Source organism: Artemia sp. Qi Xiang Cuo, chromosome 6 (assembly GCF_049724085.1).
Source record: "Artemia sp. Qi Xiang Cuo chromosome 6, ASM4972408v1, whole genome shotgun sequence".
NCBI lineage: Eukaryota > Metazoa > Arthropoda > Branchiopoda > Anostraca > Artemiidae > Artemia > Artemia sp. Qi Xiang Cuo.
This window is the reverse complement of record NC_142799.1, coordinates 67670708-67688003: the sequence shown is the minus strand read 5'-3', so window position 1 is coordinate 67688003 and position 17296 is coordinate 67670708. Positions and strand designations below refer to the sequence as shown.

The window sequence follows — 17296 nt, the reverse complement described above, 5'->3', positions numbered from 1 at the left end:
AGGGCGTGAGAGGGGAATTAGTTGCCCTCAAATCACTTTCGACTATTAAAACGGATACTAGCCGTTTGAATTTCCAATCGAATGAGCCCTTTTTGAAGTTTCTATGACAATGATTTCAATAAAAAAAAAACCTATCTATCTCAAATTTTGATTGAGTGTGTGTGGGGGAATGATGGCCGGGGGGGGGATAGCTGCCCTCAAATCACTTTCGACTATTAAAAAGGGCACTAGCCGTTTGAATTTCCAATCGAATGAGCCTGTTTTGAAGTTTCTATGACAATGCCTTCTACAAAAACCTTACATGCCCCCAGGGAATAACTTATAATCCTTGCCCAGAGGGTTGTGGGGGAGTGTCCTCCTCAAAAATATAATTTCTATCTGGAAATCAACTACGCTGAATAAAATGGCTATCTCAAAATTTTTATTGGATGTGGTTGGGGGAATGATGGGCGTCGCGGGGGGGCTAGTTGCCCTCCAATCACTTTCGACTATTAAAAAGGGCACTAGCCCTTTGAATTTCCAATCGAATGAGTTTTTTTGAAGTTTCTACGACTGCACCTTCTTTAGAAAACCTTATATGCCCCCAGGGCACAACTTAAAACCCTTGACCTGAGGGTTGTGGGGGAGTGTCCTCCTCAAAAATATATTTTCTATCTGTAAATCAACTACACTGAACAAAATGGCTATCTCAAAAGTTTGATTGGATGTGTTTGGGGGAATGATGGGCGTAGGGGGGGGGGCTAGTTGCCCTCCAATCACTTTCGACTATTAAAAAGGGCACAAGCCACTCCATTTTCAAATTGAATGAGCCCTTTTCAAAGTTTCTTTGACGACCCCTTTCATACGAAGTGCCCTGCTCTAAAGGAAAATAATAATAAATGATACATTGTGCCAACATCGTTATTATATGCCCTCAGGGCAGAATTTAATACCCTTGCCCCGAGGGTTGTGGGGGAGTGTCCTCCTCAAAAAGATATTTTCTATCAAGAAATCACCTACGCTGAGCCAAATGGCTATCTCAAAATTTTGATTGGATGTGTTTGGGGGAATGATGGGCGTGGGGGGAGGGGGGTGGGCTAGTTGCCCTCCAAGCACTTTCGACTATTAAAAAGGGCACTAGACACTCCAATTTCCAATTCAATGAGCCCTTTTCGAGGTTTTTACGACAACTCCTTCGATACGAAGTGCCCGGGTATGGAGTAAAAAAATATTGTGCCCACATAGTTCTTTACTTAGGCAGCGAGCATGTCAAGCCTTCCATTCACTTTCGAATATTAAAAAGGGCACTAGGCCTTTCGATTTCCAATCGAACGAACCCTTTTGGAAACGACAACGCTTTCTATAAAAACCTTATATGCCCCCAGGGCATAAATTACAACCTTTACTCTAAGGTCTGTTAGGGTGGTTGTCATCCTCTACGACTGAATTTCCAGACCTTTCAACCACGTTAAACAAAATGGCTTTGGGGAAATGTGTTTGGGGAAATGATGAGCGTGAGAGGAGCGCTAGTCGCTCTCCAATCACTTTCAACTATTAAAAATGGCACTAGCCCTTTCAATTTCCAATCAAATGAGCCTTTTTGAAGTTTATACGACAAAACTTTCAATAAAAACCTTATATGCCCCCAGGGCCTAACTTAAAACCCTTGCCCAGAGGGCTGTGGGGGAGTGTTCTCCTCAAAAACCTACTTTCTGTCTGGAAATCAACTACGCTGAACAAAATGGCTATCTCAAAAATTTTATTGGATGTGTTTGGGGGATTGTGGGGCGTGGGGGGGGGGCTAGTTGCCCTCCAATCACTTTCGACTATTAAAAAGGGTACTAGTCCTTCGAATTTCCAATCAAAAGAGCTTTTTTTTGAAGTTTCTACGACCACGCCTTCTATAAGAACCTTATATGCCCCCAAGGCATAACTTAAAACCCTTGTCCTGAGGGTTTTGGGGGAGTGTCCTCCTCAAAAACGTATTTTCTATCTGGAAATCAACTACGCTGAAAAAAATGACAATCTCAAAATTTTGATTGGATGTGTTTGGGGGAATGATGGACGGGGGGGGGGGCTAGTTGCCCTCCAATCACTTTCGACTCTAAAAGAGCACTAGAACTCTCAATTTCCAATCAAATGAGTCCCTTTTGAAATTTCTAAGACGACCCCTTCCATGTGAAGTGCCCAGCTCTAAATGAAAAAAATAAATGATACATTTTGCCAACATCGTTCTTATATGCCCTCATGGCATAACTTAAAACCCTTGCCCCGAGGGTTGTGGGGGAGTATCCTCCTCAAAAACATATTTCTTGTCTGGAAATCAACTACGCTGAACAAAATGGCTATCTCAAAATTTTGATTGGATGTGTTTGGGGGAATGATGGGTGTGGAGGGGGGGACTAGTTGCCCTCCAATCACTTTTGACTATTAAAAAGGGCAATAGCCACTCCAATTTCCAATCTAATAAGCCCTTTTTGAAGTTTCTACGACAACTCCTTCGATACGAAGTGCCCGGGTATGGAGAAAATAAAAACATTGTGCCCACATCGTTCTTTACTTAGGCAGCGCTAGCGCGCTGCCTATGATAGATAGCTCTTTTGAAGTTACTAAAAATACTTTAGCATAAAGAGCGAGATATTGACGAGGGGACGAACCCCCTCATATACTGAATAATTTCTGTTCGTTCTAAGTTTGAATGTTACTCCTTACTTTCAGTTGAAAAAAACTAGTTTTTTTAATTTAATTTCTGATCTTTTTTAAACAATGCTGGGATATCCAGCGGCCGCTTCATGGAGATTATCTTCCTCCATGGAAAGATCCTCCCACGTAACTAGATCCCCCGACCCCCCCCTCCACCAGAAAAAAATCCCCCTGAAAACGTCTGTATACTTACCAATAACCAATACTATATGTAAACAATAGGCAAAGTTCATAACTTGCAGCCCTTCCCTTTGGGACTGTGGGAGATTAAGTCGTCCTCAAAGACACAGTTATTAGATATTTCAACTATGCTGAACAAAATGGTTATCTCAAAATTTTGATCCGGTGACTTTGAGAAAAAAATGAGCGTGTGAGGGGGCCTAGTTGCCCTCCAATTTTTGGTAACTTAAATAAGGCACTACAACTTTTAATTTCCGTTTGAATGAGCCCTCTCGCGAAATGCTAGGACTACTGGGTCGTTACGATCACCCCTGGGGAAAAAAAACACACATCCGTGATCATTCTTCTGGCAAATAATACAAAATTCCACATTGGTGCAGATAGGAGCTTAAACCCTCTACGGCAGGGTTCTCTGGTACGCTGAATCTGATGGTGTGATTTTCATCAAGATTCTATCACTTTTAGGGGATGTTCCCGCTTTTTCGAAAACAAGGCAAATTTTCTCAGGCTCGTACCCTTTGATGAGTAAGACTAAACTTAATGAAACTTATTTATTCAAAATCAGTATAAAAATCCGATTCTTTTGATGTATCTACTGGTATCAAAATTCGGTTTTTTAGACTTTCGGTTACTATTGAGTCGGGTTAGGCCTACTCCTTACTTACTACAGTTCGTTACCACGAACTGTTTTATAAATAGATCGAAGAATTCGGGCAGAGGAAGCAATGATCATAAATATCCAACGGAGATACAATAAACATCCTGAATTGAAAAGTCTGAAAAAAATGATAGGAATATTTTTTTTTATTGGATTCCAGTTATTGTTTCAGTATTCCAGTTTTGGTGCTTGCATCTTAGTTGGTCAAATGTAACCTTTGGGTAACATTTACAACCATTCCATGGAACAGATGCTAATTTTAGGGACTTAAAGATACAGCATAAGGGAATGGATGAGCTTTAGAGAAGGTCAATGTGTTCCTACAGATACAAGTTATACAAAAAACATGGTAACTTCTAGTGTGCCACACAAATTCATGTACGAAAATTGGGAAAATATTTTCACTGCGTCAGTTAAAGAATTCCCATGAAACAATCTATGAGGAGATGGATGTTCCCTGAAATTATGTGCTTCAAATGGTGCCCCCAGTTTCAAGCGAGCTACCCCGCTGCCTGGAATAGCGGCAAGATTGACAGGTGGGCAAGCTATTCTCTGTGCTGTGGCGTCACCGGTTTTAGGTGACGCGATTCTACCCCCTAGACGTGATCGACAAGTGGACAAGTGATCTCCTGTAAAATAAATATGCAGAAGGATGAATTCCGCGTTTATAGCTTGCATATCAGATGGGTGGAGTAAATAGCAATATGTCTATTGATAGCTATCAAATTGAGTCATTACCAAGCAGATGCAATTTATCTGTCAGAAACAAGACTAAACGGAGTGTCCGAAGAAACTATACCGCTCCGTGACTCCAATAACTCAAACTTCTTACTAAATTCTAAAATGGGCAACTGATGTACGCGACCACCGCTGTAATAATGAGCAAACCATCACGACAGTCGAAAAGAGAAGACTGTGTAGGCTCGGCCACGTCATAAGAATACCCAATGACTGCATCATCAAGCAAATGGTTCTGCCTGCATCTTATCCAGATTAGCGAAAGCGACAAGGTGGTCAATCAAAGAATTTGTGGACAATCGTCAGAAACAATACTCCATTGGATAGTTTCAAAAGTTTTTCAGAAAATGGGATAGCTGCCGGCTCCAGTTTACCAAAGAACTAGCATAAGATGGCTGGAGGAAGTTAAGTTTTCTGGATGCCGGGTGAGGCGTACGCAACTGATCCCGCAACAACTACGCATACAAGTATATACATATGGTTTTTGTTAAATTGTTTTATGTTACCATAAAAATATGCGGCTAAAATAATGTACCAGTCCTTAACATAGACTTGTTTGTGAGATTTTCTAAATATGAAATAGTAAACTGCCGAGGAAGACTTTTTACCTTACAACAAATGATGTTGGTTGTCTATAATTTGTCTATTCTTTTATATTTGTTCTTTTTTAACTAAACAAGCAAAAAAATATAGATTTATTCAGCAAAAGACAAGTTAAGGCCTCTGTAAGAAAATTTTTTGGACCATCATGATTGTTGGACGTAATTAGAAGTTGTTTAAGCTAAAAATGTAACTATGAGTGTTTATGGTAGGCATCAATTCTTCAATTAAGCGATATTTCGACCGGTCCTTTGCCGTTTCAAAGCTTTTTAAAATTAAAGGGTCTCATTACGACAAAGGACAGGTCGAAATATCCTCTAATTGAGTCTTAGATACCGAAATATCTATAGCACGGATCAGATTCTCTTTCAGACCTCCTTTCTCTCTTGCTCCAAACAATTGTAAAGAAGGCTGATCAAAAAGAGCCAAGCTAAGTTGCGACATTCCTGGCAATCGATACGTGCAATGACCTACCAGCTTTTCCTTCGAAAAATCTGCAACTTGGACACATCCTGAAACGTCGCAGATCCCTCTTGATATTGTGTTTGAACATTTTGTTCTATAATATGCTTTACAACTCAGACTTTTACAGCTGGAAAAATACACCATATATCCTTTGTGTATCAGATTTCTTTGTGTAAAATCCTCAAATAGCAATACCAGGCACAGGGAATGCTTCCTTCTTTTAACTCAGGACCAAATCAAGACAGTAGTAGGGCAGGTGCTAGATTTCTTCTTCGTGTCAACGCAGAGGAACCTCTAACAGAGTTGCGTCCCATCTCGAGAGCATTTTTTCGAAGCAAACTATTTAATATTTTATACTACTAATCTTTTCATCCATATTGACCGAACAATAGATGATTTTTATGCTGAACTGGAAATAATACTAAATAAACGAAACAAGAGCTGACCTCTTGATTAACAGCGATGATTCCAGTGCATACGGGGGCAGTGGAGGTGCTGGAACTCCTGGATATGGTGAAAGATGTGAACGAGGAACCAAACTGGTCCAATTCGCTCAACAGAAAAATCTTATGATAGCTATCATACTTAACGGACACAAACCCTATCATATCCTAACCTGGATGTGTGAATATGAGAGAACATCTTTTCGAATAGACCACATACTCGTATCTCCTCAATGGAGAAAGTCGACAGAGAGCAGCAAGGTTTACAGAAAACCGGACAACAGCTCGAAGTGCGGTTCGGACAACGCAAAGGTTAAAATATCAATTAAGATTGTACTAGCAACGCGAAAATGAAAGAAACCCCTAGAAGGTTCGATGTTACCCGCTTCAAAACCCGGAAGAAATAGACTCTAATACAGAAGTTGGTGGAGACTGAAAGAAGTTTCGAAATACGCTTCAAGATCTAGCAGAAAAAAACCCTAGGGAAAGTGAAGGAAAATAGATACTGAGGGTATCTGTGGAGCCTGTCTCCCTTGTATCAAAGAACAAAATATTTTAATATCAAGCCATTCAACCAAATCCATCCCACCTGAAGAAAGCACGAATTGTCCCTCTCCATAAAGGGGGCCCTCAAGACAAACCGTCCAACTTTCGACCCATTTCAATCCTCTCAGTGTTCTCCAAAGTCTTTGAAAAGCCAATGAAGAACCGACTTTACTCTTTTCTTGAAGTGAAGGGATACCTAAGCCAACGGCAATTGGGATTCAGACCACGACATTCAACAGAAGATACGCTGACGTCACTGAGCTTATTTGCGAACAAAGCACTTGACCTTGGACTTGCGTCGGCTGCTATCTTGCTTTACATTAAAAAAGCGTTTGACAGTATGGATCATCGAATTGTACTAGGAAAATTAAATTACATCAGAGTTAGAGGAGAGGCACTGGAATGGTTCCAGTCCTACCTTAGCAACCGGCACATTTACGTAGGAGAAGATCCGTTGAACGATATTTGTGGTTATCTTTGGAGTGCTGCAAGGATCGATCCTGGGTCCATTGTTATTTCTAGCTAACGTGAATGACCTAAATTGTGCCCTAAACCCAAATTTCATGACTTCAAGGCGCTGCAAACTATACTGTGATGAAGACACTTCCAATGATGACAGTGACTCTGATGAACTGGTGGCATTCGCAGATGACACTACAATTGCCTCCTGTGATACTAGCATGTCAGCACTCTGGGGTAGACTACAAGTCATCTTGCAGGAAACTTACATATGGATGGATGTAAATCGACTTGTAATTAATGTTGAAAAATCGTGTCTCTTCTTTTCGAGGATCAGAACTCTTCATCCAAAAATAACTGGAATTACGACTCCTCGAGGAACGATTAGGCGACCAGAAACGGGTTTTGCTATATATCTAGGCAGACTTCTTGACGAAAACCTCTCCTTTTTACACCACATCCAGGCTGTTGAACTGAACCTCTCCCGCAATCTTGGCATTATCAGGAAACTGAAACACTCATTTCCACAAAAAACCCTTCATCTACTTTACAACGGACTTTTGAAACCTCATCTCCAATACTGTACGACAATTTGGCAGTCAACGTTCAAATTACACTTGAAGAGACTTGATTCAATCCCTAGGCGTGCACTGAAAATAATTGGAAGTATAGATGACTGTCTCTCTCTTCGTTCACCCTGCTGTCTGTCATGCTCACTTTATGTTTTTAGGTTCTTCTCCGGGTCACTTCCATCTTCTTTCTGCAATCTCTTTAGGTTGATATCTGAACAACATGATCAAAACATCCGATTTGCTTTGGACATTCGGGTGAGACGAACACCAACGGTGCGCTCGGATTTTCCCCCATGTGACTTCCGCTATAGAGTGGAACATGCTTCCGCAAGAGCTGAGACGTAAGAGCTCAGTTGGGTCCTTCAAAAATAATTTAAAGAAATATTCAGCCAAAGGTCAAATAATTAGAAGTTAATTTGGATTAAAATAGGTTTAGTATTTAAGATTTTTTTTTTAATGTTTTATAGTTATTTAGGTGAGGTGATTGCGATTCTGGGGCGGAAGGGAGGAACCAGATAGTTAAGGTAATAATAAGTAGTTGTGGAGGAGGCGTTTGGTTGTCTTGGGAGTCAAGTGATAGCCGTTCTGCGTGACAATGATGAATCTTTATATTTATGGGCCTCAACGTCGAATTTGCGACAGAGCAGTGTCTTTTATTTTATTTCGTTTTCACTAAAAAAAAAAAAATCCGATTAAGCTTGACGTTGGGAGACGAGATAAACGGAAATATTGGGAAAACATGGAAGCAAAGATGCAAAAAGCATCTCGCCTTTCACGTGCTAGGAAGCTATACCAGCTATTAAACCATCGACAGGGAAGAGCTCGATAAACCCAACCTCTGTTAAGAGATTGAATAAGGCATTATCATAACAAGATGAAACTGTAGGCAGATAAAACGATCACTTTTGAAAATTGTTAAATCCCCAAATAAAATTACGGTCACTTGCACCACTTACTGTACAGCCCAAAATCACCCAGCTATTCCACTTTCTTGTGCATCTAGGACTCTCCAACCGTGTCAAATGCCTTTCAAAGGTCTATGCGCAGGTGTCAACTTAGAACCCTCTCACAAGGATGAAATATTGGTGGCAATAAAAAAAACTTGGGAATACTAAAGCACCATCAATGAGGGTAAATTTCATTATATTTCCCTTCATAGGAGAGCTAATCCGGTTATCCTCAAGGAAAGGAGAACAAAAACTTCCTCGCGTTTTGCCAACAATGCCCTCCAGAACTCTCCAGATAAATTCCCTTTTCCCTGGTCAATTTTCCTCCTACAACTTCGCCTCTCTCGTTTTGCTTTAACAAAGATCCCCTTTGTTACTCCAATAAAATTGCCCACTGAAAGATATAGAAGAACTTTCGTCCCGTATATATTTGATACATTAAAAAAAAGAATCCCTCCCTCCCTTTTTTTTTTACTTTGGAACTGATTAAAATTTATTTTGACGATTTTGAGCTTCCTTTTTATATTTTTTTAACTAATAGTGTTTTGTATATTTTAGTGATAAGAATAAATTGTCCTTGTGTTTTTATTTAATTTATTCCCTTTTAATATTGGGAGTTTTATTTGTCTTTGACATTTTTACTGCCTTTTCGACATTTTTATAAATTTTTCCTGGGTATTAGTTTTGCTTGTTTTTTGTGTGCGTGTACTTTTTTACTCTAAAATACGAATTCGACCCATCTGGCCTTGTGATAGTCATTTTCCAGAAATAAAAATCGTATCTTAGATCCAATGCTAGCAGAAATATACAAGGCGAACCGGATACTTCTTATTCTTCACCGAAGTAAACTGTTGAATAATATTTGGAAACAAGAGGTAATTCCGAAAGAATGAAAAGTGTCAATCTTCATCCATTTGTCCAAAAAAGCGGATAGAGCTGGATGCAAAAGGTACCAAGGAATGCCTCTCTGAAGTATTGCTGCCAAAATATTCACTATGATTCTTCCCAACCGTTCTAGCTTAGTAAAAAACACGATAACAAGCGTGCACCAGTCGGTTTCGAACCGGAATCGCCCGTATTAACCAGCTCGTTGCGCTCCGACAAGTACTAGAGCCCCGCGTGGAATACAATCAATTTTCTACAGCATTAGTCGATTTTATAATTGCTTTCAGCTCAATCATTAGAGATGGCATATGAGTTGCGATGCAGGTAATAGTGTTCCAGAGAAGCTGAGACGCCTCACCCAGTGATGCAACCATCACATCCGTGCCTGCGTACTAGTTGTTGCAGAATTATCTTTCCTCTACAAACCATATTTTTGAGTGTGACAGGGATGTGTCTCGTCCTCAATACTGCTCAATTTCGTTACCGACTGTGATTCGCATAGGCGCCAGAGATGTGCTGTTTAATGGTATTCTTCTAGATGTGACTTGTTTACAAGTCGTAGATTAGTTTAGATGTCTGGTATCTCCAATAGATAATGAAGGTAGTTGTTATTGAGAACTTTTGAGCAGAACATCTTCCGCGTTCATGGTCTTTGCACAACTGAGGAAAATCCTATGGACACATAGATGTCTTCCTCCAAGACAAAATTCTTACTTGTGAATAATCACCCGCTGCATCCTTCTATAAGGTTTTGAGATATGGCCCCCTTGAAAGCGGCGCATGTGCATTCCCTGAATGTGTTCGATTACTCCTTCCTGGGACAAACTCTCACCGTCTTGCCCTAGGGTAGTAATAATAAAATAAAACATTGCCTAACCTAGTTTAATGTATGTCGGAGGCTAAATAGAGCTATCACAAATAGGTGTTAAATTTAAAACCTCTGAAACAATGAAAGAAGAAGTTAGGAAGGCAGGTTAAGACCTGGTTCACTACAGCCAAGACGGTCTTGGAGCCGATTCGGGACTTTCGATACCACAGGCAAAGACGCCATAAAAAATGGCTGCAGATCACTGCACCATAGACATAAAATCAATCATCACGGCACTCAACCATCTGCGATACCATAGAGCCAGGGAGAGCAGCAGGACTTGTTTCCTGAGACTAGTACAAGTAAGTAAGCACAAGTAATATTTCTTATGCTGATTATATACCCTTGTTAGTTTAAGATCTTGAATCGATTCAAACGGCTGTTAATGTTGTTCAATCCAGTTTTTCAGCCATAGGTCTTCTCTTAGAGGCTATCCATCTTTTCAGTAAGGAGGGAGGGAGGCTGGTTTTTTTTTAATGATTGCCTAAAAACTTACTGAGCAAGTATCCTGGGCCAACGGGACACGATAATGATGATTTACATATGCGTATTTTCCTTCTCCACCCACTAATCAACTTGAAATTTATAGAGAAATTACTTTTGAGACAAAGAGACAGAACAAACGGATTCTCAGAGGCCCTTACCACTTGAGCCCCGCCAATCTTCCGTACTAAAGTATCCGCATTAATTTCAATTTTTCGTAGGAGTGTATCTACAGCCAAGAGGACGTTAACCACGACATTTAATCAATGGCGAAGAAAAAAAAATATCAAAGCGTTGCAGGAGCAGCCCTTCACATTGCTTTAGTAACATGAATCTAGTTCTTTTTTGCAGGATCTTTTCAATTTTCTGAAAATTATCAAATGCATCACTATTAAAAGTAATTAAGAAAGAATTTATCGGTCCTTTCAATATCAGATCTCGAAGCAATTTCATAGAAAAGAAAAGACTCATTACCTTATTCATTCAAAAGTACCAAGTTGACACAAAGTGCCATGAGATAACAGAAAAAGACGAATCCAAGAAAAACACTTGCCAAAGAAAACTCATTCAATTCCCAGGAAAACATCTGAGAATCTTTATCTTTTTCACGGGTTTATTGCTTATAGAAAATAGAGCAAGACATTGGCAAAGATGAAGTTACGGCTTCTGACGCAAAAATTTCATTCACAGTCTGTAAAGCATTTTATCATGCCATTCAGATTGATTTCCCTGTGGGGGATCTTGAAAGTTTTCCGACTGAAATGGATTAATGCAGAACAGACAAACCCCAAGCCATATCTACACTTGAGAAGTGGGCCATGGGCCAAGCATTTACTTGTCTTACAAATCTTTAGATAGTTTGATTGTAAAATTTACAGCACTGTAAAATTTACAAGCAGCATTTTTAAAACTTTCCGTGGGAATGATTTATGGACGAGAGGACCAAAATCCAGTATTTTTCTTAAATGTAAATCCTTAATATCTAAAGTTCCCTAAGATTTGTTTCCCGTTTTGATGTGTTTTATTAGTATTTAATTTTAGGTCGGTAGATTCCTGTTCCCCTAACAATACCTAAACAGCATTTCTTGGATAAGGATAAAGAATAAAAATCCTCCAAGGCCATTGATAGCACACAGCCGAGGGTCTTTTTACAGGGACAAATAGAAAGCATGTCGCACAACATTACGGCAGCAGCAATTGAACCCTGGGCCCCGTATTATCAAGCAGAGCATTAATCCACTGCACTAGCTCATAGTAAAACAGCCTATTCTTGGCTCCCCAAAAACATGAATGAGATCACTACCCTTTCGGTAGACACTGTGCATTCTTGTTGTCAAAAGGGCATATCTAAGACTTTGAATGGACCCAGTTAATGAACCCTCAAAGCCAATGGACTGGTAACTTCCTCTGATTTGGCAGCTATTACATTTTATCGTATAAATATAGTTTGTATTAATTATAACACTTTAGTTTATCTGCTGATGATGAAGACTGACTATGTGTTCGAAATATCCAGAACTTATGTAGCCTATATGTTTTCACTGTCTATTAAAAGGACCTATCCCTATTGGAACTCTTATTTGTTTCGTCATAGAAAGGCAGTGTGGTCTTGAAAAATTACCAAGGACATATCTAAGCAATTATCTGAGGGTATTAAATTAGAACTGCCGTGCATGTTGAGAGGATATAGAACTAAATCAAAAGACACTATGTGCATCCATGTTTTCAAAACGGGGTATCTGCAATCAGAGGCAACGCTATAGCGTTATCTATAGTAAATACCATACGGCTCCAATTTTTTTTTTCATGGGCACTTCATGTGGAAGGAATCGTCAGATAAACTTTGGAGGGGGCTCATTCGATTGGAAATGGGCAGTTTAGTGTCTTTTTTAAGAGTCAAAACTGATCAGAGGGCATCTAACTCCCCTCCCATGCCCTTTTTTCCCCAAATACATCGGATAAAAATTTTGAGATAGTCATTTTGTTAAAAATAGTTCGAAGATCTTACAACAAAAACTCCGAGGTCAACACATCCCCCAGGGTCCAGGGACAAGCGTCATAAGCTATGTCCTTGGGGCATAGATGGTTCTTATAGAAGGGATGTTCATATAAACTTTCGAGAGGGATTATTTGATTGGAAATTGAAAATTCTAGTTCACTTTTTAAGGTCAAAAGATATCGCGGGGCATGGGGCTAAAGATATGCCCCCCCCACATCTTTTTTCCCCAAATACATCCGATAAAAATTTTGAGATAGCCATTTTGTTAAAAATAATTCAAAGACCATATAACAAAACCCCGGGGTTGACACAACCCCTCAGGGCCTGGGGGCAGGCGTTGTAAGCTATGCCCTGGGGACATGTATGGTTCTTAAAGATGGGACGCTCGTATAAACTTCAGAGATGACTCATTCGATTGGAACTGAAAGTCCTAATTCAATTTGGAAATGGGAAGTTCTAGTGTTTTTTAAGAGTCAAAACTGATCAGAGGGCAACTAACCCCCCCCCCCCACGCCCTTTTTCCCCAAATACATCCGTTAAAATTTTTTAGATAGCCATTTTGCTCAAAATTAGTTCAAAAATCAGATAATAAAAACTCCAGAGTCGACGCAACCCCCCAGAACCCGGGGGCGAGTGTTTTAAGTTATGCCCCGGGGGCATACAAAGTTTTCATGTAAGATGTAGAAACTTCAGAGGTGGCTCATTGGATTGGAAATTGAAATTTCTAGTTACCTTTATATGATTAAAAGGGGATGGGACGGCATCTACCCTCCCCCCCCCCCACACACACCCTCTTTTCCTCAAATGTATCCGATCAAAATTTAGAGATTGCCAGTTTGTTTGAAATAGTCCAACGATCAGATAAAAAAAAAACTTCGGGGTCAAAGTAACCCTCCCCCCCCCCGATCCCGGGGGAAGAGTTGTAACTTGTGCCCTGGGCGCATATAAAGTTTTTATGGAAGAATTGGTCGTATAAACCTCGGAGGGGACTCAAATGATTACAAATTGAAAATTATAATTCCCTTTTGAAGAGTCAAAATTGACCCGATGGCAACTAGCCAAACCCCCCTCCCCCCGGTAATCCTCCTTTCCCCAAATGCGTCCAATCGAATTTGTTTCTATCGCCAATTTATTCAAAATAGACCAAAGATCAAATAACAAAGACTCCAGGGATGACAAAGCCCATCAGAACCTGGGGGAAAGTGTTGTAAATTATGCCCCGGGGGCATATAAAGTTTTTATGGAAGGGATGGTAGTATAACTTCCGAGGGGCTCATTCGATTGTAACTCGTAATTTCTAGTGCCCTTTCTAAGAGTCAAAAGTGATCGGAGGGTAACTAGCCCCCCCGGAGGCCCCTTTTCCCTTAATACATCTGATCAAATTTTGAGATAACCATTTTGTTCAAAATAGTTTAAAGACCAAATAACAAAAACTCACGAGTCAACACAACCCCCCTCCCAGAGCCTAGGAGAAGTGTTGTAAGTTATTCTCCGGGGGCAGACTAAGTTGTATGCAAGGGGTGGTCCTATAAACATCAGAGGTGGCTCATTTGATTGGGATTGGAATTTCTAGTTACCTATTTAAGAGTCATCAAAAGTGATCGGCGAGCATACACCCCCCCCCCAACCCTCTTTTCACCAAATGTACTTAACCGCAATTTTGAGAAAGTCATTTTGTTTAAAATAGTTTAGAGTTTGAATGACAAAACTCCCCCTCCACCCGAACTCCAGGGAAAGGGTTGTAACTTATGCCCCGGGGGCATATAGGGTTTCAACGGAAAAGGTGGTCGTATAATCTTCAGAGGGGACTCAAATGATTAGAAATTGAAAGCTCTAGTTCCTTTTTTAGGAGTCAAAACTGATCGGAAGGCAAATAGCCCCCACGCCCATTTTCCCCCAAATACATCCGATAAAAATTTTAATCTTAATTCAAGGATTAGATAACAAAAACTCCGGGGTGGACACAACCCCCCCCCCCAGTTCCAGGGGCAGGTTTTGTAAGTTATGCCCTGGGGGCATATATGGTTTTTTATGGAAGGGATGCTCGTATAAACTTCAGAAGGGGTTCATTTGATTGGAAAATGAAAGTTCTAGCTCACTTTCAGGAGTCAATAGAGATCGGAGGTCAATTAGCCCCCTGTCCCAAGCCCTTATTCTCCCAAACCCATCTAACAAAAATTTTGAGATAGCCATTTTATTGAAAATAGTTCAAACATAAGACAACAAAACGCCAGGGTCGACACAACGCCCCAGAGCCCAGTGGCAAGTGTTTTAAGTTATAACCCGGGGTATATAAGGTTTTTATGTAAGAGGTTGTGGTATTAAGTTCAGAGGAAGCTCATTTGATTGGAAATAGAAAGTTCCAGTCGCCTTTTTAAGAGTCAAAAGTGATCGGAGGGCATCTGCCCCCCCCCCTACACCCTCTTTTCCTTAAATACATCCGATGGATTTGAGATAGCCATTCTCTTTGAAATAGTCCAGCTATCAAAAAACTAAAACTTCAGAGTCAACAAACCCCCTCCCCCAGAGCACGGGGGAACTAAGGGTGGTAACTTGTGCCCCGGGGGCAGATACGGCTTTATATAAGGGGTGGTCGTACAAACAGAGGTGGCTCATTTGATTGGAAATTGAAATTTCTATTTACCTCTTTAAGAGTCATCAAAAATGTGATCGGCGGACAAATACCCCCCCCCCCTCCTTCTTTTCCCCAAATGCATCCGATCAAAATTTTGAGATAGCCATTTTAATTAAAATAGTCCAACGATCAAAAACGAAAACTTCAGGGTCAACATCCCCTCCCCAGAGCACGGGGGAACTAAGGGGTTGTAACTTGGGCCCCGAGGGTATATAAGGTTTTATGGAAGAGGTGGTGGTATAAACCTCGGAGGGAACACTCAAATGATTAGAAATTAAACGTTCTAACTCCCTTTTTAAGAGTCAAAAGTGATCCGATGGCAACTAGCCCCCCCCACACACACACACACACCAACCCTTTTTTCCCCAAATGCGTCCGATCGAATTTTTTATACAGCCATTTTGTTCAAAACTGACCAAAATCATTTAACAAAAACTCCAGGGATAACAAAGCCCCCCCCCCCCAGAACCGGGAGACAAGTGTTGTAACTTATGCCCCCGGGGCATATAAGGTTTTTATGGAATGGATGGTAGTATAAACTTCAGAGGGTCTCATTCGATTGTAAATTGGAATTTCTAGTGCCCTATTTTAGAGTCAAAAGTGATTGGCTACCACCCCCCCCCCTACGCCCTTTTCCCATAAGCGCATCCAATGAAAATTTTGAAAGAGCCATTTTGTTCAAAATAGTTTAAAAATAAAATAGCAAAAACTCCGGGTTTGATACAACCCCCCAGAGCCAGAAGGAAGTGTTATAAGCTATGCACCGGGGACATATAAGGTTTTTATGTAAGGGAGGTGGTCATATAAACTTCAGAGGGGGCTCATTTGATTGGAAATTGAAAGTTCTAGTTACCTTTTTAAGAGTCAAAAGCGAACGGAGGGTATCTAACCCCCCCCCTCACCTCACGCACACCCTCTTTTCCCCAAACGTATTAAATAAAAATTTTTAGATAGCCATTTTTTTAAATAGTCCAACAATCAGATAACAATAACTTCGGGGTCACATAACTCCCCTCCAAAGGCCGGGGGAAGGGTTGTATATTATGCCCGGAGGTATATAAGGTATTTTTTAAGGAAGAGGTAAACTTCGGAGGAGGCTCAAATGACTAGAAATTTATAGTTCAAGTTCATAGTTCACTTTTTGAGAGTCCAAAGTAATCTGATGGCAACTAGCCCCTCCCCCCCCCCACCAAAATAGACAAATATTGTCGAAAATTGGCCAAATATCGTAAAATAAAAACCAAGGAGTTTACACAGCCCCCCCCCCAGAACCCAGGGGCAAGTGTTGTAAACTATGCCCCGGAGGCACATAAAGTTTTTATGGAGGGAATGATCGTATAACATCGACAGGGGCTCATTCTATTAGAAAATGAAAGTTCTATTTCCCCTTTTAAGAGGCAAAAGGGACCGGAGGGCAAATAGCCCCCTGCTTTCTTCCCCCAAAATCAATCCGATCGTATTTTTGAGATAGCCATTTTGTTAAAATAAGTCAAAGGTCGGATAACAAGAACTCCAGGGTCAACACAACCCCCAGAGCCCCGGGAAAAGTGTTTTATGTTATGTCCAGGGGGCATATAAGGTTCTTATGCGAGGGTTTTGAAAACAATTCGAAGATCATATAAACCAAACCCCCAGCCCCACTCAAAAAACTTATGAAAGATATTTTATTCCAGAACTTAAGCGAGCTGACTCCTGGCCTTTTCTGCATGCCCCCCCCCCAAAAAAAACCTTTTAACAATATTTTATTCCAAAATTATGGCAACTCACCCCTGGCTCTCCATGACACGACCTCCCCCCCCCCCCAAAAAAAAACAGCAACTTATTTAAAATATTTTATTCCGAAACTTATGGGAGCTGCCCCTGGTCCTCCATGGCCCGATACCCCTCCCCCCCCAAAGAAAAAATTATCAATAATAAATCATGGGACCTGAGCCCTGGCCCTCCCTCCATGGCACGACCCCCCCCCCCAAAAAAAAGAAGAAAAAATAAAATAAATTAATGATATTTTATTCCAAAAAATCATAGGAGCTGACCCCTGGCCCTCCCTCCATTCCCCCTCAACCGAAAAAAAATTATTAACGATATTCTATTCCAAAATCATGGGAATTCAGTTTAATTTTATTAGCTCTTTCAGAA

The 17296-nt window shown here is 40.6% G+C and overlaps 1 protein-coding gene across 1 annotated transcript; it reads left to right on the top strand.

Moving 5' to 3' along the window:
* The first annotated feature begins 6466 nt into the window (after window positions 1-6466).
* On the top strand, window positions 6467-6838 carry LOC148951542 (uncharacterized). The gene has a single exon (XM_089091144.1). The coding sequence runs from the start codon at window positions 6467-6469 to the stop codon at window positions 6836-6838; it is 372 nt and encodes a 123-aa protein (XP_088947270.1).
* The last annotated feature ends 10458 nt before the right edge of the window (window positions 6839-17296 follow it).

What these genes read in the sequence shown, in the direction of transcription:
- LOC148951542 (XM_089091144.1), top strand. Translation starts at nt 6,467, where the DNA reads ATGAAGAACCGACTTTACTCTTTTCTTGAAGTGAAGGGATACCTAAGC.